Source organism: Xiphophorus hellerii, chromosome 13, assembly GCF_003331165.1.
Source record: "Xiphophorus hellerii strain 12219 chromosome 13, Xiphophorus_hellerii-4.1, whole genome shotgun sequence".
Lineage (NCBI taxonomy): Eukaryota > Metazoa > Chordata > Actinopteri > Cyprinodontiformes > Poeciliidae > Xiphophorus > Xiphophorus hellerii.
In genome coordinates, this window is record NC_045684.1 from 24,414,390 (window position 1) to 24,435,158 (window position 20,769).

At 40.9% G+C, this 20,769-nt stretch overlaps 3 protein-coding genes across 4 annotated transcripts; 1 reads left to right on the plus strand and 2 right to left on the minus strand.

Annotated features, from left to right (window-relative positions):
- Window positions 1–255: 255 nt before the first annotated feature.
- hdac1 (histone deacetylase 1) lies at window positions 256–8,118 on the plus strand. Its single transcript, XM_032580603.1, has 12 exons — window positions 256–368; window positions 2,217–2,329; window positions 3,520–3,637; window positions 3,726–3,800; window positions 3,948–4,086; window positions 5,343–5,484; window positions 5,571–5,663; window positions 5,745–5,853; window positions 5,932–6,312; window positions 6,391–6,546; window positions 6,959–7,004; window positions 7,335–8,118. Exons 1-12 carry the CDS (start codon window positions 320–322, stop codon window positions 7,360–7,362), a joined length of 1,449 nt encoding a protein of 482 aa, XP_032436494.1. The 5' UTR covers window positions 256–319; the 3' UTR covers window positions 7,363–8,118.
- Window positions 8,119–8,782: 664 nt separating this feature from the next.
- eif3i (eukaryotic translation initiation factor 3, subunit I) lies at window positions 8,783–11,849 on the minus strand. Its single transcript, XM_032580604.1, has 11 exons — window positions 11,709–11,849; window positions 11,340–11,432; window positions 11,167–11,254; window positions 10,989–11,054; window positions 10,668–10,817; window positions 9,959–10,086; window positions 9,635–9,745; window positions 9,468–9,557; window positions 9,317–9,390; window positions 9,128–9,220; window positions 8,783–9,038 (listed from the first exon to the last, which is right to left on the minus strand). The coding sequence occupies exons 1-11, from the start codon at window positions 11,709–11,711 to the stop codon at window positions 8,957–8,959; spliced, it is 978 nt and encodes a 325-aa protein (XP_032436495.1). The 5' UTR covers window positions 11,712–11,849; the 3' UTR covers window positions 8,783–8,956.
- Window positions 11,850–12,208: 359 nt separating this feature from the next.
- txlna (taxilin alpha) lies at window positions 12,209–19,560 on the minus strand. Of its 2 annotated transcripts, none has more exons than XM_032580602.1 (11): window positions 19,431–19,560; window positions 18,803–19,015; window positions 18,456–18,698; window positions 18,272–18,363; window positions 17,400–17,570; window positions 16,284–16,478; window positions 16,068–16,187; window positions 15,907–15,981; window positions 15,124–15,216; window positions 14,947–15,042; window positions 12,209–14,502 (listed from the first exon to the last, which is right to left on the minus strand). In XM_032580602.1, exons 2-11 carry the CDS (start codon window positions 19,011–19,013, stop codon window positions 14,209–14,211), a joined length of 1,590 nt encoding a protein of 529 aa, XP_032436493.1. In that variant the 5' UTR covers window positions 19,014–19,015; window positions 19,431–19,560; the 3' UTR covers window positions 12,209–14,208. The 2 variants fall into 2 exon arrangements, with proteins under 2 accessions (XP_032436493.1, XP_032436492.1); XM_032580601.1 differs by having other exon boundaries at window positions 18,803–19,034; window positions 19,431–19,555.
- Between the last annotated feature and the right edge of the window lie 1,209 nt (window positions 19,561–20,769).

Consider the following 20,769-nt stretch of genomic DNA (forward strand, 5'->3'; position numbering starts at 1 on the left):
TAAAACCCTGATGAATTATATCAAAGTTTGAAAAGGCTTAATAGGCATAAATACTTTTTGAAAATGACTGAGAACTGTAAAATTATATAAGTAAAAGATGGTTTACTGAAGGCGTTTTGGAGAAATATTCAAGATCATTAAAGGTGGAGACCCATTATTTAGTCTGGAGCTGATTCCTCGGTGGTCCTCGGTTTGTATTCCGGCTCCGCCCAGTGAGGCGGGTAAGCTACTGTGATTGGCTGAGAGGAGCTCCGCGCGACCTCCCCCCTAGAACTGAGAACCCGGTAAGCGGGCGAACCAGTGGGGTAACTGGTGTAAAATGGCGCTGTCTCAAGGAACAAAGAAAAAAGTTTGCTATTATTATGACGGTAAATACTTCACTTGGTCTTATTACTCGCTCTCATTTTCAAATGTCCTTTACCGCGTGTGAAACTTCGGGGTTTTATTTTTCCTGTGTCAGGGTTTTAAGTGTTGCAGCGCGGTCCAGCTCCGAAGCCGGTGTTGGGGAGCTAACGTTAGCTTGCTAACTAGCTTGTTTTAGCCGTGCTAGCTATTAGCCCGAATTCCGGACCCAGTACATTGTTGTCTCTTGGGCTTCATTTTTGGTTACTCAATATTCAAACAACTTTTCATAAACTATTAAAGCCTCCTACGGGGGTTGTATTTGTGCATTAGAACTATAATAATAAATGGGGACATGAAGCTATGCGGTGATAATCGCACAGTGTTCCTCCAACTCGCTAACAACTTCCGAGAAGTGAGGAAGGATGCACTCTGCTGCTTTAATTCGCTTCATCTTCCGAAAGGATTTGGGGGAGGATTAAACCATATATTATATACTTTTACGGGGAATAAGTATCGTTTAAACACTGCCTGTCATTGTACTATTGCGTTTGCGCTATTTCAAACTGCAAATGAACCCCGCCAGCGTTACATTTGCGCTGACGACTGCATTTTTGTCCTGTTTATGATTGATCGTTTGAAGCCGGTTTATTTTTATTTTTTATTTAAAATAAGTGGAAAAGCCCTGTTCGTACCGAAACATCTGATCGTTACTTCCGTCTTCCCATTGTGTCGCGTGAACTCATAATTCGGGACGCTCATGAATAATTAAATGGATCTCATTTGGATGCGCATTTTAATGCTGCCGTGCACGTAAGATACCCATTTCCTGTGTTGTTCGAGATCTGCACGATAAATCGAATCAGGATTGCGATATCGGTGTGCGCAGTATCACAGTAGCCAGAATCCTAGTGGATTTGTTTCAAGAGGCGGCATGCATTCACTATGCTTAGCTGGAAAGTATTTTGGACATTACAGAACTTTCACTAATGCAGGCACCTTTGGTTTCCATACCTTTTTTTTTGTGGTTGGAAATACTTGTAAAGAGTTATCTTTTTTTCAGCGAGCTGACAGAAGAAAGGTCAGCTGGCTGCTGACTGGCTTTTGGATTACTTTTATTCACAGCCTCAAAAGAGCAAAAAACAAACAAACCCGTTCTTCTGTATATTTTGGTATGTAATAAGGATTGTAATCACCCAAAGTATGATGTAAAACCTTTTATCTGATTTGAAACCCAAAATGTTTTTTAAAACTTGGTATACGTTGATTTGGATACTTCATGATGTTCAGTATCTAAAAATGTTAATTATGTTTCTTTACAGTACAGTGAGTAAAATATAAAATAAAACACCAACTCATTAAAGGTTCTATTAGGCAGATATGAATTGATTGATGGGTTTGTCTCTAACACATTTTGCTAGACGATAAATTGTCCCAGAAATCATTGTGATAAACGATAATATTGTTGTTTTTGAGGCCATTTTCAAGTAATATAATGGTATTTACCATTATGATGCAAAGATCAATAAACTTTAAATACTAATGAACATTTAACACTGTAACTGGAAGGCATTTAAAATATCCAAAATAAATTAACACAACCTCAGAAACAACACATAAAATGACTGAGGTCTCTGTAAGCAAAATTGTCCTTAAAAACGGAGCTATTTGGGAACAAAGAACTAGACTGAAGACTTTGTCATCCAGTTTTTGGTAGAAACAGAGAGAGAAAGGAGAAAAATGATAGTTCATTTTAATTTATCATTATTAGATTTATTGCAACAGGCGTAGTTGCCAAAAAAAAATGTGTGAAGCTTCTCTCTTAGCTTCAGAACGTTGGATGCTGACCGACCTACCCGGTTTATCTCCTGCAGGTGACGTGGGGAACTATTACTACGGTCAAGGCCATCCCATGAAGCCCCACAGGATCCGCATGACGCACAACCTCCTCCTCAACTACGGACTCTACAGGAAAATGGAGATCTATGTGAGTCAAGCAGAACAGAATCACCCCCAGTTTCATCGCTCGTCTGTACTGTACAACTAAAACTTTAAAGTTTTGATCAGAAAAATCTTTCTAACATATCTCTTCAGCAGCCATATTAGATTTGAGGAATTTCTTCCAATTTCTTTTTTTTTTAATTTTAGAGTACAAATGTAACGCTCCAATAAGGCATACTTTCTTTTTCCTGCCAACTAGACATTTAACATAATTAACTTATGCAATTAATTTGGTTTCTTAAAGCTGTTTACGAAGAGAAGCGGCTGCTTGCATCGTCCCATTTTATTTTTGGATCCATTACATTTGTCTTTAATACAAAATCCTTTCTTTTACTAATTTGTTTTAGATTTGTTTTTACACTTGATTAGCTGTCAATGTCCAATAGAACGAGAGCAAAGGAATGCTTGGATGGAATATTTGGTTAAATAAAACATTAATATCTTTTTTTTATTGTATATATTTACACTATTTTTAACTGGTTTTCTGTTTTTTATTATTTTGTTTCTTTTTGGAGTCTTGCAACAAAATTGGGTCAATACATATACACTTTAAGTGTGCAGTTGAAAGACAATAGTCTATTTTCTCTATATTATGATTAAACAAAGTCAATAATTTATTTGCCTTTTCTGTTAGTTTTTAATTTCTTTTGTGCCCATTTCTGATACAGATTTAAGCTACTAAATTAAGCTAATTTATGCTAAAGCTAAAGGAGGTAGTTGAGGTCTTTGATTTGATGGAACAGTAAGGAGGATTGAAGTTAATTGGATTCTGTATCGTCAGTGTAATGTTAAATAAATACTGCAACCAGTAGTTTTTAACTGCTGATGGAAAAAGCAAGTCTGGATTCACAAAGAACAGAAAACAATATTTGTTGTCATTGTAACTATGAAATTTGGGCACAATTCTTTAGATACTTAAAAACAGACTATAAAATAATCACTTGTATTGCATTTGTCCCTTGATAAAAGTTAACCTAAAGCTGTGCTAAATTATAGACATAAAACTAAGTCACTGCTTCAGACAGCTCAAACATTTTCTGATACTGACTTGAATCACAAACCAAAACGTTCTGTGGTTTCTATCCGTCATGGTACTACTGTTTTTTAACAGATACCTTCCATACATTTTCAGGACTGTATGAATCTTTATTAAATTTGTTTTTATTTATCTTTCAGAGGCCGCACAAAGCCAGCGCTGAAGAGATGACCAAGTACCACAGCGACGACTACATCAAGTTTCTGAGGTCCATCCGTCCAGACAACATGTCTGAGTACAGCAAACAGATGCAGAGATGTGCGTCCGGTTTTCTTCTCCACCGTCTCCTGCTGCTCGCCTCACATTCACTCACAGTCAGATTCTCCATTTTCTTCTTCTCTTACAGTTAATGTCGGAGAGGACTGTCCAGTTTTTGACGGTCTGTTTGAGTTTTGCCAGCTCTCGACAGGTGGCTCAGTCGGTAAGTTATCCATCTTAGATGATCCGTCTTCTTCTCTAAAGCACAGAATAGTCTTAAGTATCATCTCTAGCTTGATTTGCAGATCGCTATGCTGAGCGGACGGAGGTTTTTACCTCAGATCTGGATCCAACTCTGTTTTTGTTTCAGCTGGAGCAGTGAAGCTGAACAAGCAGCAGACGGACATCGCCATCAACTGGGCTGGCGGACTCCACCACGCCAAGAAGTCTGAGGCGTCCGGCTTCTGCTACGTCAACGACATCGTCCTCGCCATCCTGGAGCTGCTGAAGTAAGTCCAACACCTCACCGCAGCTTCTAGCTGCTTCTGTTTGTCATATCGTGTCAAGTAGGATACCAATCCAGAAACACAGCTGAATTGACTTACATTTCTTTTTTTAAATAAATGTACTGAATTACAAATTGATTTGATTACTCTGCACCAGTACAGCACTTAAATACACCAATAGCTTCACAACTTTGGTTAAACATGTAAAAACAACTTTTAATTGGTTCAGTCAGTTCAGTTAGGAGTAGAGCAGCCAGTGTAAACAAGTGTTCAGGTTTCAGTTTGTGGTAGAAACCTGAACATTTAAACACATCATGGTAGTGGCAGCATCATGTCCATCATGATTGAAAGCAGTCAGGTTTGACAAGAAGAAGCATGGAGCTAAAAACAATCCTGGGGAAAAAACTGCTAGTTGCTGCAAAAAATAATTGAGACTTTAGGTTTGGGTCAAAGCATGTTCATGTGTTAATGGTCCAGTCAAAGTCCAGACTTAAATCCAACTGAGACTCTTTGGCAAGAGTTGAAGACTGAGGTTAAAAGTTGATCTTGAGCTGCTTTGCAAACTAAAATGACAGTTTTGTGGCACTAATGGTTTGTCAAACGCATCGAATCCCAATAAAATAAAGTTGTTAGAGTTTCTGTCAGATTTGTGTTGTAATCTGACACTGTGAAACTTTAGGTTACTTGTTTTGGTGGAAGATGGAGGCCTGCAAGGACAATTTTACCTGGTGCTTGAAATTTCTTGAATTTAATTGAGGCGTTTTCAAGGTTTGGAAAGTCCTTGATTTCTGTATAAAGTCAGAGAAAGTGCTTGATATCCAAACTGCACAGTTTTGTAATAAAGTGCAATCTAATGTTTAATTAAAAGAAGAGATTTGGAAAATGTTATTTACAGTTGAAACTCATAAAAAGACAAAAAATGTTCTCACTATCAAATCAGGCTAAACGTTTATTGCTTTAAATCAGTTAGAATCACCAAAATTATTTCTTATTGCTAAATGCCACTTTCTTTCTATATTGTGTTGAGTATAAAGATAAGTTACCTAAAAAGATTGATTTGGATTATTTAAATGTATTGAATAGTATTCATAATGGCTCAATGCCTCACTGATCATCTTAGATTAAGACTTAAAAACTGTTTACACTCACCTCAAACCTACAAGCAGCAGGAGGGGTTTGAACTTTTACAAAGCTCCAGATTAGTCACTTCTTTGTGTGAAGTTGGAGCAGCATTTACCTGAACCCTGTACTCCCTCCAGATACCACCAGAGGGTGCTCTACATAGACATCGACATCCACCATGGCGACGGCGTTGAGGAGGCCTTCTACACCACAGACAGGGTCATGACCGTTTCCTTCCACAAATACGGGGAATACTTCCCCGGCACTGGAGATCTGAGGGTGAGTTTCAGAGCGTTTCTCCTGGAAAACATTTCAACACGTTAAAGAAGTCATGAATATTAATCCAATCATTTCAACGTGTGCAGGACATCGGAGCAGGAAAAGGCAAGTACTATGCCGTAAACTACCCTCTAAGAGACGGCATCGACGATGAGTCTTATGAGGCCATCTTCAAACCTGTGAGTTGTTTTGTGTGTTTAATGCCTCTTAATTCCTCAAATCAAGTTCACATGTTTGATTAAACGTTGTTTTTGTGTTAGATTATGGCTAAAGTCATGGAGATGTACCAGCCCAGTGCTGTGGTTCTGCAGTGTGGAGCAGATTCTCTTTCTGGAGACCGACTGGGCTGCTTCAACCTCACCATCAAAGGTAAGACAACGACTCAAAATCACGCTGACTTCCTTTGACACGTTAGAAATTCAACTGTGTGCGCGTCTCCTCTTAAAGGCCATGCCAAGTGCGTGGAGTACATCAAAAGCTTCAACCTACCTCTGCTGATGCTGGGCGGAGGCGGCTACACCATCCGCAACGTCGCCCGCTGCTGGACCTTCGAGACGGCCGTGGCCCTGGACTCGTCCATCCCCAACGAGTTGCCCTACAACGATTACTTTGAATACTTCGGGCCCGACTTCAAGCTGCACATCAGCCCCTCCAACATGACCAACCAGAACACCAACGAGTATCTGGAGAAGATCAAGCAGCGGCTCTTTGAGAACCTGCGCATGCTGCCTCATGCACCCGGAGTCCAGATGCAGGCCATCCCCGAGGACGCCCCACACGCCGACAGCGGAGACGAGGACGAGGAGGACCCCGACAAACGCGTCTCCAGTAAGAGATTGAACACACACACATACACACGCGTTGGATTAGTTCGTTAGGGGGCGCTGATGAGGATCTGTGTTGCAGTCCGGGCCCACGACAAGAGGATAGCCTGTGAGGAAGAGTTCTCAGATTCTGAGGACGAGGCCGAGGGGCAAGGTGGCGGCCGCAGGAACGCAGCCAATCACAAAAAGGCAAAGAGAGTGAAGAAGGAGGAAGAGAAGGAAGGAGAGGAAAAGAAAGGTAAGAGCATTACTTTCTAGTAATGCATGATATAAACAGTAGAACCAATAGAAATTTGGCCTGGGATAAAGACCTGTAGTTTAGCGGCTAACCGCAGCAATGCTTGATGATGATGTAACCATGTGGAGAGTCAGACTGATGTGCTTTAAAGAACAGCGATGAATGTTTGGATAAAAACAAGCTAGTATGTAGGCAACTTATTGCAGTGATGAATGTATGTCAATATAGTGACTGGACAATGTTTGTCTTCACCACTTCATAGTACTTCACCGTCTTCACCACATTTCCGTTACCAATCCATCCGATTCGACCTTTTAAACTCCTTCTGAACTAAATTTGAGTTGGTGAAACCTGCAGAAACTCTCAGTGGTTTTGGTCTGGACTCTGAGATAACATTCTGTTTGTTTTCTAGAAGTGAAAGAGGAAGAGAAAGAGGAGGAGAAGATGGACACATCTGGGTAAGAACCAGAGTTAAAGCTTCTCCGTCTGAGCGGCTTTACATGTTCCTGACAGACTTCATAATCCATTTCATTTATGATTTCGGTTGTGTGTGCCTTTTGTTTCCTTCTTGTCATTTTTGGTTGAGTTTTATTTTAGATATTATCTGATCATGTGGTGACATCTTTCAGTAGGTCACATTTCTGCACTAAAAATCACGTTTTATTGCTCTCTTGACTTTCTGATTTTGTTTTGAACTAGCTGTAGGCCAAAATTATGAAACTGAACCAAAAATAAACACATAACTATATCCCAATACGTGATGTCTAATCAATATGTTTGTGTTTCAGACCAAAAGAGGAGATAAAGACAACTTGAAGTGATCCTGAGGGAGACGTGTCCGTCCTGTTGTCCTCAGCCCAGATTCCTGTTTTTCTCCTGCAACCAGAGGATTTTTGTATTCCTGTTTTCCTTCGTTCCTGCAGACAAACCTGCTTTCCATTGTTTACATGAGTTGAGCAGCAGGTGGATGGGATGGAGGTCAACCCCACCCACCTGCCAACCACTGTATGAGATGTAAAATTCCCTCCAACCCCTGTGAGCTCTTTGTGGACATCAGGTTTGCTGTGATAAGAAAACTGTTTCCATGCTGGGATTTCTGATTAAAGCCTGTCTGTGGGGCCTTCCTGTTTGGGTTTTTATTCGTAAGTATTTATGAAGCATCAAAAACCCGCCCTAGGTAAGCAGCTCCACCTTACCGTATACTCATCAGTGAATGCATGCGTCATCTCACCTTCAGCATGTACATATTTCTTAGTCTCTGCCCTCCACCAGTCCTGACTCTCTGCTCATTAAGTTATTTTCAATCATGAATCCGGTCGGCTCATCCTCCCAGGATTATCTGCTCTGTGAACCCGTTTACCTTCCTGTGCTGTTTTTATGTTTGCGAGTGAGTGGGGCCCTCTCCAGAGGATGATGTTGCTGAGCAAATGACTTTAGAGATTTTGTATCATTTTACAGAAATGTAGAGAAAGCCAGTGAAGGGCTTTCAAAGTGTGGCTGGTTGGAGTTGTATCCTTGTGAAATGTGCATTATCATATCTTTGTCATACAAAAATAAAGAAAACTGATTCAATTGTTTTGTGTATATGCTCACAATTACAAATATAGTAATAATAGTTGCATAAGAATGTAAGAGTACATTGCTATGTGGTGACATGAAAGGCAGAAAATGGTTTTTTTTAGGAGTAACTACACCTGAAACTCATGGAATGGGCGTAAATATTGAATATATGTTACAAAAATAATTTCTGTATCTATTAGTTTTGCAACAAATTCAAACATCTTTTCTGATTTTTTTCTTTTCTCTCTTCAGCCCTTCAAACATTTACGATTTTCATTTGCTACTGGTAGTGTGCTGTGATCGTTATATTGGTCCCTGTAACGGCAATTTCCTGTTTCGGCAAAAATGACAAATTTAAGAGTTGGGTCTTCAATTACAGTCAAGATAACTTGTTCCATGTTTACTGTTTTCCCCTGACATGCTTCCCTAACTACCGGTTGTTAGGTTATATTTTAATGCTGCCACAACCTAATGTTGCTCACTGTGGCTCCTAGTCCAGCTAATGGCTAAATAATCTATGTATGTTACAGGACTGGGGGGAAAAAAAAACTATTTACTAAACTGATTTACATTCTTATTTAATCTTCAGTTTTAAAGAAACCAAAATTAATGTTTATACATGTACCACTGGTGACAACAAAACACCGAACCAAAACATTAAAAATCAGCCAAACCATCCTTTCCTTGACCTTATTTTATTAAGATTTGGAGTTTACAAGTTAAATGTGATTACCGCTGGCAAATGTTAAAAAGTTTATAATTATAGTTCAGTACAAAGCACTGGAGACGAGTGATATTTTCCTTTGATGGATCTGGATTGAGTCTGATGTTAGCTGAATGGGTTGCTTGGTTACGCCTCCAGCTCAAAGTCAAAGTAGTGTGGGTCAAAGTAATGAATTCGTACGTATCCGTCTTCTCCTCCACTGCTGTAACTGTAGCAACAGGAACATCAAGCAGTTTGTTACTGGGTTGGCTCTTGTTCTTCTGTATTTTTAGAAAAAGAATTAAAATCAGTTTGTACCTCTTGCCGTCGGGATGGAACGCCACACAGTTGATGGGGCCAAAATGACCTTTGACCCTCCCAAACTCCTCCTCGTATGCAGCATGGAAAAACCTAAGTGCAGGAAATTACACATATAAAAAAATAACTCCTTCAAAATAAAAAATGTCTTCCTTCTAAACATGAAAATAACTCCAGACTTCCTCTCACCTCGCCTCAAACTTGCCGATCCTGGTGGAGGTTGTGGTGACGTCCATGGCTTCCTGCCCTCCTCCCATCACCACCTTCACAAAACGCTTAGTCAGACACATCGCCATGACAACAAGGAGATTGACCGTAGTCCATAAAAGTCATGTCTTACGTGGTCCATTATAGGAGAGATGGCAGCAGAGTTTACAGGCCTGTCTGTCCTGAATGTCTTGATGTGATCCAGAGAATTGGAGTCAAACAGCTAACAGGACAACAGAGACTTAGTGTTTAAATGTAAACACTTAAAAACGTGTTTAAACGTATTAATGTGAGTCTCACTTTAGAGGTGTTGTCCTTGGAGGCAGTGATCACCATGGTGAGATCGACGGATGACTGGATGTCATTGATCTGCCTGGTGTGCTCCTTCGCCTTCTTCAGAATTTCACCAGACTGGAAAAGATCACAGCCCAGTTAGGACAAACCACATCTACACTAGTCTTGTTTTCCCCTTCTTTTTTCTCTCTATTGTAAGTTTTATACAAAAAAAAAAAAAAACATATTGTGATATACGTCATTACTGCCACAAATCACAGTCATGATATGACTTTTATGGCGTATCTACAGTGGTGGGCAGAGCCTGATGAAGTTGTGTCAGCGTCGAACCTTCGCACTGAACTGGTTGATCTCTCCGTTCTCGTGGCCTGCGATGACGAACTCCCCCAGAGGCCCCCACACCGCGCTGGTTATCTTGCACTCACTGCAGGGAACGGACAGGTACGGATTGTTGTCCTCTGCAGACACACAAGTAGAAACGGTAGAAATTGTAAATGATTTAAAAGTTTATTAAAAACCTGGATTCTTTCTCAGCGGTAAATATGGGACAATAACCTTTTTTTTTATTTTAAGCAACATCAGTCTGGGAGCTTGGAATAAAGAAATGATGCTCCGATTGTTTTTTTTTGCTGCTGATAACGATCACATGGATATTAGTAGCATTTATCCTACTAAATGGAAAAACTGGCAAGCACAATGCAGCAAGAGGACGACTGAAAAACCTATCAGTTACAATATTAAACAAATTGAAAACAGCAAGGTGAAATTACACAGAAAATCAAATAAATCTCACAACACTGTCTGTATCAAATAATGTCAGGAAAATAAGAAACAAAGTCAAACGCAGGTAGCATTTAAATGAACAAACCCAAATTACGTAGTGAAAACTGCCTGAGAACATGGTTCACTTTAATAGTCTCCGGCTTCCTGCATTCCTTCAGAATGCAAATAATGTATAAATATCCTTAGCTCTGACATGTGTATGTCAGATTCTCCCTGAGGGTTGAGTTTGAAAACATAACCGTGTGTTTATCTGTACCCATCTGCTGTGGATCTCTCAGGTCAAAGAAGTTCAGGAAGCACTGGTAGCCCATCTGCTTGTCTGTGGAGAACATGATGATGTTGCCGCTGAAGTCGAAGCCGCACGTCCTGACGGCGGAGTTGGTGTTGAGCAGAGCCAACTGTTTACCTGCGGGGAAACAGGCAGGGTGTTACAAAAGTAAAAGTTACCATACCTTTACTTTTCTCTCATTTTTGGGGAGGGGGGTAGAGAAATAACCAGAGAAGACGTCACACTCCTCTAGGCTTTCCTTATGTTAGCTTTTAGCAACCAGGAGGAAACCTAGCCTCGCTAGCTTACCGGTCTCACAATCCCACAGGCGACAGCTGTTGTCCGCTGATCCCGTCAACACATTCTTGGTGTCCCCTGATGAGAGGTTAAGAAAGCAACACTGAACGTCACATCCTGCTTACAGCCATAACATGATCCATCAGAGCCCATAGAGGCGTAGGAGTAGGTCCTGATGATGGAAGGATACAGTCGCAGTCAACACACCACACCGCTCCAGTGTGTCCATTATAGGTGCCGAGCCGTTCTCCGTTCACAGAGTACCAAACGTTGGCTACCTGGAGTGGAACGTCACGTGAGATGAAGCAGCTGCAGCCCAAAAGTTACGGATGTTGCACGAACTCAACACAGGTCTGGACTCACCGTGTCTTTGGCTACGGAGAACAGCAGGTCTCCTTCTCTGTTGTACTTTATCTGAGTGATGGACCTCTCATGGCCCTGCAGTAGAATGGGTTTCTGGGAACACACAACTCTCGGGTTAGCATAAGAGCTAGCCTTTTACCACAGGGTGTGTATTGAAGCTAGATAAGGTTAATTTAGCTCAACAAAACCGCTAAGCTACAGCGCGATCTCCTATTGCTCAACTATAATTACTCCTACTAGCAGCTAATATCCTACGTAGCTAGCGTCAAAGCTAAGCTAATGCTAGCCGAACTAACGCTGGCAGATACAGAACGAGAAAATAAACAAGACACTAAGTGTCGGAATATGTTTCCTAGTAAATATACTCACCATTTTTGCCAGCTAAACGCTGTCAGTCTGCTCGGTTTATTCACTACGCGTCACGTCAACAGAGAAAAGATGAACACTCGTGTGAGAGGCGCCGGAGCCGCGGCGGAAAAGGAAATAGACGTCACTCTCGTGTCAAAAAGCAACGTGGCGCGCCCCCTATCGTTAACACGTGTTAGCGCAACATCAGGTGTATCACAGGGGGAGCAAGTGAACCAAACCCAGGCTTTAGTCCTCGACGTAGCTGTCGATGGTTCAATTCCCATTTGCTCCATGTCCCTCTACGGCTACGTCCTTCTTCCTGTCAAGTTGGACGAATACAGGCCACTAAAGTGGCAAAAAAAAAAATCTTTTTATATGTTGTACTGTTGTTTGCGTACATATTAATTATTGTGTGGAGATCTGGAGAATTTTTTTACAAACCTGTCTACATGCTTCAGAGGAAAGACGCAGGATTGGGAATTCCAATTCAGTCAGTTTTAAAAACAGCAACCAGGCATCGATTAACTCAAACATACACTGCTCTTTTATTGAACAAGAAAAATATACAGGGCCAGATAAAAGTACTGCAAAAAAGACAAAAGGAAACATCTTTGGTTCCTTCTTATGCCCAAATGAAGTGGATAACGATGAATGCGTCCTTGTGGGATGACGGAAGAAAGGAAGCGTAGACATTTCTGGTTTTAGTTGTCACCACTTTACCATAGCTACATATTCATAATCATTAGTCATACAGGTGAGAAACTGGCATGTTAGTGAGTGAAACATTTCAGTAAAAAAGAAAAAAAAAACATCACTCCATTTCCCCCCGTTTGGCTCAGTCAGTGGAGCTTTCAAAAGAAATTAGAAAGATGCGATGAATAACTGGAACCCAGGCGACGAGAGCTGCTCTACGTTAAGGGAGTAAATTGACCCCATCCCACAAGAAGGCCTTCTGCTATGAAGCATCTAGTCGAGTTTTAAAGTAAATACATACACAAATGAATATACATTCAAGCTAAGTGCTGATCAGTTGAGACTGCCTTAGAATAAAACCAAGATGCAAGCGTTGCATAGAGGTACTTGAACATTCCCTTGATTGAAACCTGATTACAAGCTACTGCCATCATCAGAGTGTGGAACAGACAAACAGAACATACATCCAAGACGCAGTACTGGCAAATTTAGTTAAATGGAGTCTGAAGTGATTTTCACATATTCTAAACGAACCTAAATAAAACTGACTGAGAGCAGATTAAATTAGGAGAGAAGAGGGGGAGAGGGCATTATAAGCATCAGAGGGGATCACTTGAAAAGATTAAGGAGTGGAAAATCTGATTTTTAATTTTAAGGGGGCTAGAGGGGGAGAAAAAAGAAATTATGTATAGTGTCACACACAAAAAGATAACATAAATACAAATCTATGGAGCCAGAAACAAAAGTAAAGATGTAGCAGCCAGGACAAAAGAAATAGGGGCATGAGAAAAGAGTAAACAACAACAAAAAGGGAAAATGAAATCAAAACAAAAATGAAAAGTTTCATGAAGCCAAGAAAAAAGTGAAAATTAGCAAAACCTTCAATAATGGAAAACAGGAATGTGACAAAATTGGAAAAAAGGGCACAAGAAAAAAAACAAAAGGAACAAAAAGCAAAAGTAGTATTTAGATATTAAGAAATATGAAAATTAAATGGAAAAAATATGTAGTCAAACAAAACAAAAGGAACGTGATCAGGAAATTACAATGGAGTATTAGGGCCATACTAATGACAGAATAAAGTCATAATATTCTAAATAAAGTCATAATAATATGACAATAAAGTTGAAATAATATGACAGTCATATTATGATTTTATTGTCATAATTTTATTTATTATTATTTTTACATTTTCTTAAAGTGGCCCTAATACGCCGTCGTACAAAAGAAACGGGCCAGGGTAAAAAAAGAAAAAAAAAAAAAGGCAGAAAACAAAATAAAAATAAAGGAACAAAAAGTAAATGCAGCGTCCAGAACTTTCCAGAAAGAAAAGTCAAAACAAAAAATAAAAAATGTAAGTGGCCAGAAAGAAAAAGAACCCCCAAAATTTCCCTTATTAATTCTATAGAACCTCTTAGAGATGTTGTGACGCACAAAAAAAAAGTAAGTCAATGTGGTAAATGTCTTTTAGAACGAAACCCTTTCCATCACTAAGACAAAACCCCGAACACACACACAGGCTAACAATCTCTTCTCTCCAACAGCCAGTTTGACTTGTGTCGACCCAAACAGCTCAATAAGCCCTGCTCTAGTCGACATGCTAACACCAGCTGCACACGTTCACACCCTAAAGTTTGAAGTGAATCACGAGGTTCTACTGTCAGAGGAACTGCTGAGTCTAGAGAGTCGACACGTCAGAGTGGAAAGACACAAGTCTAACTGCGCTGTTAGAAGCTAACTGTTGTCGTTCCAGCAGAGGAGCAGCGGCTTGCAGGCTGGTGGTTTGAACATGGAGGGGGGAAGGAGGAAGCGGCGGGTGGCCCCTGCTTCATTCCAGCGCAGGAAGAGGCGGGGCGTCTGTGTCCGGCCGCGGGCCGCAGTGACAGGAAGCGGAGTCTGCGACGGGACAGCTGCTGGGTTCCGGCAGAGAGTCTGTGGGTGGGGGGGAGGGGGAGTCGGTCCCGGGGTCGGAGGCGGGGGCCCCTCTGGCGCCGCAGTCCCCATTCAGGTTCTGGACCTTCTTCCTCAGCTCGTTTCGTTCCACTTTGAGCGCCCGCCGCAGCTTGTCGAGCCGCTGGACTTTACCTTGAAGCGCCTCAAAGTCCCAGTCCCGCACGGCTTTCTGGAGACATTGACAGAAAAATATCCGTCAACCAGCCAACATCTAATGCTGTACTTTCAACTTCTGGGTCTTCATTTTCACACAGATATTTTTGGAATCTGTCAAAATCCGGATTTTCATGCATGAATTTTCTTGATGTAATTAATGTCTCTGCAGCGCTGACCGTGTATTTTGGGCCACTATTGTGCTGAAAAATGATAATCAATTCAAGTCTAAGTGTCATGATGTCATACTCTGTCACAAAAAAATTCAATAAAATACAATAAAGTTTGTGTTTTTAACATGAGAGGATACATTTTATGTAGATAATTTAAACTAAAAACTGAGAAATTTCTGACAGGCAGCTTCCAGGGCATCCAGTAGAATGTCAAAACCTTCCACAAACATTATCTGAACTATTTACTGCTTTCTTTTCAATAGAATTGCAGTCATAAAGAGTTGTACCTCCTCAGCCATCTCCAGCAGAGCCTTGTTGCTGCTCTCCCACCTGGAGCGGTACATCGCCGTCTCCTTCTCCAGCTTTTTGATCTTTTTAGTCATCTGTGTGTGAGACGAAAACAAAGAGTGATGTTAGAGAGTAGTGGAGATAACTCCAGTCACATCCCTGCTGAGGTTCCACACCTTTTCCATCTCTTGCTTAAAGGTGGTGAAGACTTCGTTGCTCTTAGACAAGGTGGTCTGGAACTCCTCGAACTTCTCCGTGTACAGCGACAGCTAAGAAGACACGGCAGCCATAGTTATAGAGCTGAAATCAGGGTTTGTACAGTTTTTCCACAGCAAAATTTAAGCCATTTTCAAAGTAAGTTCTAAAATACGACAAAATACTTTATACACCTGACTGTTTAACGAAACACTAATTTTACACAAAAAAACCTCCCAATTTTAATACCATCACCACAACATCTCTCCTCTATTAACCCTTTAACAACGTTTTTATCAGAGTTTCACTGAGAAGTAGCTGGTATGATGAGCTCAGCTGATCCACCAGGCGTTTGCTAATTACTGCTGGCTAGTCTGAAGGAGCTGAGAAGGGGGATCACAGAAGCTCAGAGTATTGGAAATGGCCGCTCTGAGGAGGAGCTGCGTCTCGAAGGCGGAGCTAGGTTCACTCATACATTATGCACATATGAATGGTTGCCATGAGAGAGTAAAGGATTTCTCAACCATGCATGAAATAATCAAATCAACACTACATGTATGTTTTTGACGAGGGAATAACATTACAATATGTGAAGCTCAAAGTTGGTTTTACATGATAGTGCCTCTCGAAGAAAAACAACAAAAAAAGTATTGGTATCCGTACGGGTATCAGCAACACAGGCCCTGTATTTACTTGGTATCTGATTGATATCTTTACTGTTTACAGCAACCAGACAAGTTGGAGGTAGAAAGTTGAGGCCAAACCTGCTGTTTGAGGTGAACCTCTTGCTGCTTCATCAACTCGCATATCCTCTGAGACTCCACGGCTTCCTTCAGCAGCTGCACGTGTAAAACAAATCGTAAACGCCGAGTTCTTTCAACACCATGAACAGACGCATATTTAGTTTCTCCAAAGCGGCGCTCACAAAGTCTTTCTCCCGGTCGTGGTGTTCCTCCGACTCCTTCAGCATCTCCTGCGCCTGGTGCAGCTTGGCGTCCACCAGCTGCTGCTGCAGGTCTTTGTGCTTCACCACTTTGTCTATGTGCTGTTTGTCGGGTCACACACATACACACACAGTTCTCCGTGAATAAAGGGCGGTTTAAAAAAGCGGAACGCAGACGTGAAGAGGCGAGGTCCTCACCTCTTCCCGCAGCTTGTACTGCTCGTAGAGCTTCTTGAGTTTCTCGGCCAGCTCGGCGTTCTCCTGCCGCAGGCTGGCGTTCCTCTCGTTGTGCTGCTCCATCTGAGTCTGGATGTCGTTCAGCGTCGCCTGGAAGTGGGACGTCACCTCCTTCCTCTTCTCCTCCTCCAGTCGGGTCCTCTGGATCCCTTCCTCCTGCGGCGGCGGGGGGGGGGGGGGGGGGGGGGGGGGGGGGGGGGGGGGAAGAGAGTCGAAATTCGTCAAATAATGAATTAAAATGAGCTTGATAAGTTCTGTCCTCGTGATTCTTTTCTTCATAATCCATTTTTGGTTTTGGTTTTGTGTGGGGTTTTTGTATTTCTGTTTTATCTATCATTTTGTTTTATTTTTGGATATTTAAAATCTCTTCCAGGTCCAGTGTTAAATGTTTTTCACAAAATTAGAGTATTGATTTTATTAGTCTATAAAAAGGCAAACTTACCAAAACCTCCAGCTGTCTGCGCCTACAAGGCGGAGCTAGGTCCACTCGGGCCTAGCTCCGCCTGAGTTAATGGCAACCATTAATCAGCTGAATGGTTGCCATGGAGATTAAAGGATTTCTCAAACATGCATGAAGGAATCAAAGCAGCACTCCACATATGTTTTTGATGAGGGAATAACATTAGAACATGATGTAAAGCTCAAAACAGTCGATTTTACATAACAATGCCTTTAATGTTATGTTTAAAATATCATTTTTAGGACAGATGTAGTTTTGTAAACATTTTAAAAGACACCATCACCTTAACATAGGCCTCTTAAAATTAGTTTTTCTACATTTTTATTTTTAACTGTATTTCTTATTTACAAAATTGTGTTTATTATTTTATTATTATTATCTTGTTTTGTGGGACTACAGATGAAAATGAGCATTTTGCTGACATTGGAGTATTCATGACACTGTTGTGCGTTCATTAATAAGCACGCTACCATTTAAATACAATACTGCCATTACCAATATATTACTTGAAAATGGTCTCAAAACACCAATACCATCATTTATCGCAATCATTTCAGGGACAAGTTATTGTCACAGGTCTGGAATTATTCCTGCTGAGCTGATTTAAAGTTTGGCACCTTGAGCGTGCGGTTGTGTCTCTGCAGTTCCCTGCAGAGGCTCTCCAGCTTGCTGCGGGCCAGGATGGCCTTGCTGTGCTCGTTCCTCAGGTTGTCCTTCTCCTGCACCAGCTGGCTCTGCTTCTTCTGCAGCGCCCTCATCTGTTTCTGGGTGGTACGATGCTCTTCCACCTGAAAAGAGGGATTAAAAAATTTATATATTTATATATATATATATATTGGGTTAATTCATGTGGCAAATGTTTAAAAATATAGATAGTATTTAATCAATTCCTCCAGGATTTTACGATTGTTTTCTTTATTTTATTTTACTTATAGTCAAAATGACTGATTTTGTGGAGCTACTTTAGAAATACTTGCTTGTCCAAGGAGGCCAGTGCCTACAAACAAGAGCGTTACTTGCCGTATGCAAACTGGTGTGATGCGATAAAGTGTTTCACTAACATCGAAACCTCATCCTAGTGGAAAAAAAAGTTTTATTGAAACACGTGAGGTTTTTCGAAATTGAGCGAGTTTGTTTTTGTAATTCCAATCTGCGTAACATCACGCTCAATGGGAACGCAGCTAGTACTGCCAAAGTACTGAGCAAAGGCTGTCAATGCTCTGTATACATGTAATTTCTAATACAAATATTTTTGTTCGTTTTAAATATATTTGCAACAACCAAAAATAAACATTGTTGAGGAAGTTTGTATATATTTTCAGGGAAAAGTTGATTTAACGTATTGTAGAACAAGGCAGACAGTGAAGTCCTGTCAGTTCTCTCTGGATAATACACTATTAACTGCAGATTACATGTCTGCAAACAGAACCTGTTTATGTATATTTTTAATGTCAGGAGAGCACAGTTAAACAGTAGAGTAGTCACTCACCAGGTCGGCATACTTTTTGCAGAGGCCTGCCAGTTTTTCCTCGGGCGTGCTCAGAGTGTTCAGAGTCTGCATGAGGAGTGTGATCTCTTTGCCTGCATCACACAAACATCAGTTCAATTGAAACAAAAAATATTGACAAATCAGATCAGCTGTAAGAACTTTGTTTAAGCAGTCTGTTTCCTACCGAGACCCTTCACTTTCTTCTTCTCCTGGGTCTTCTTCTGCTCCTTCTCTGCTCCGTTGACCTTGCCCTCCACTGATTTGTCGTCTTCCTTCTCTCCAGTCAACCCGTTGAGCACCGGGCTGTGTGACTGGCCGTTGAGCAAGGCACCAGCGTCGTCCCGAAGGCTCTCCCGGCAGTAGGTGCTGAGGATGTCCTCCAGCTGCCGGCTCAGCTCATCTGCCATGTCGCACTGAGACTCGGCAACTGGACACAGCAAGGGGGGATAAAAAAAAAAGAAGAAGCAGCGTTTTTTTAGTCAACCGGTAACTATGGCAACCTTTAACAATTTCTACATTGAAATTACTGACCTTCATTCCCACCCTCGTTGGTTTGTGGAGGGGTTTTTGCGCGTGGGCTCTGTGATTCGGCCCGGTTGGGGCTGTTGCTGTCCGAGCCGTCTGTAGTCGGGTGAGCCGCAGGTGGAGCAGGAGGTGGAGGTGCCTCGGAGACTTCAGCTGTAGGTGGAGAATCCTCACTACCAGGAATGCTGGGAGACTCTTCCGTGTCTTGTTTTTTCATGTCTAAACCAAGAAAACGAAGCTGTAACCAAAAAAACAAAACCCCGCAAACTTTTGAACTACAGTCAGACTTATCGGTTAGAACATTTTGCCTCAAAGCTCAACTGCTTCGAAGCGAATAAATACAGTAAACCGTTAAACATCTAACATTTAACTTTGTATAAACTGTTAAGCATACATATATTTTTTTTAACCAAGCTAAGAAAAATGCCCAACTAGGATTATTCCTGAGTAATTCCAAGCAAGAGCTTTCAGTTTCCATTTCAGCACAGGCTAACCGTGGTTAGCAGCTACATGAAGCTCAAACTGCAACCAGAGCAGCGTTAGCTTGAGACAGGAGCCAGAAACGTTTAAAAAACGACCACCATAAACACGGAGGGCTTTATATACGTCAACACTGTCATACACCGTTGCTTACTTGAAGACTCCAGAGGAAAAACTGCTAATGTTATCTGTGTAGAACCAGGCTTCGTTAATAGCGTGAGTTTTGTTGAAAAATCGAACTTCCGGTCATAACTTTGGATTTCTGTTCTTCGTCGTACAGTAACAACGCCGTTCAAGGTTCAACGGGCTGCTTGGCGCCCTCTGCAGGGTTCATTGAGTTATGCTCTAAATAATTAATGCCGTTAAAGAGAGTAAAAAAAAATCCTCACTTACTCACTTGTTTATTTGAAAACAAGTTTCAGTAGTTTATGAAAATTAAATTGATAAAATCACCCCTCAATGAACGAAAACGTGTATTTAATGAAAGCAAAACTCTATAGTGAAGTACAGTGGTGTTAGTATCAAGCTGAGAGGATAGTTGTCATTAACAACGGCTAGGACAAGGTTCTTCTTTTCACAGTACCTGTTCACAACTTTGGTTGGAAACGTTAAAGACCTGAAAACTGTTTTTAAATATAAAAGGTGAAGTTGTTACATGTTTTCAATGTTATATTTGCAGAAATAGCATACCATAAAATTTGCCCCTTTTATTGAAGAAAATGGCTTCTTGTTCTAAAGCCTTAAAATTACATATAATTAAATTGAAGTTACCTTATCAAGACCAAATGGAAGCAAAATGTTTTTGTAACTCAGTGTAATATCCAAGGTTCTTCAAAATGCCTGTGGGCAGGAAAGATCTCCTGTAGCGGTCTGTACTTCAGCAAAAGATCTACTTGATGAATGAAAACAATACTAACATCTGTGCCATAGTGTATCCTGTGAAGAAATCCGGTAAATCTTTAACATGTGCAATGATGGGATTCCGATTACATTGCAAGACTATTCATCAACGCACAATGGTCAATGTGCATCGACCATTGTGCGTCGTTTTGTGGATTTTGACATATCCACAAAACTTCAGTGTATTTTTTCATGACTTGATCATAAAAGCAGGGTTTATTATTTTTACAAATATATATATATTTTCTTTTTTTTTTAAAGTGAATGCTTCCAATTTTTTAGTCATTTTTGCAGTCATCACAGCTTTAGGTATTTGGGTCAACTGACCTTCCACACGTAGAAACTGAAATTTTGCAAAGTAGCTCAACAGTGAGACTAGATGGAGAGCATCTGTCGACAGGCATTTTTAGGTCTCATAACTATCAATTTGAATCAGATCTGGACTTTCACTGGGCCATTCTGATACATACATGTACTTAAATCTAACATCCTTTCACAACCACAAAGGTTCTACTTGCCCAAAATGTAGTAGTATGTCTCTCCATGGATCCAGGTTCCCTTTCTGTCACAACTCGCACGCAAGAACACATTAC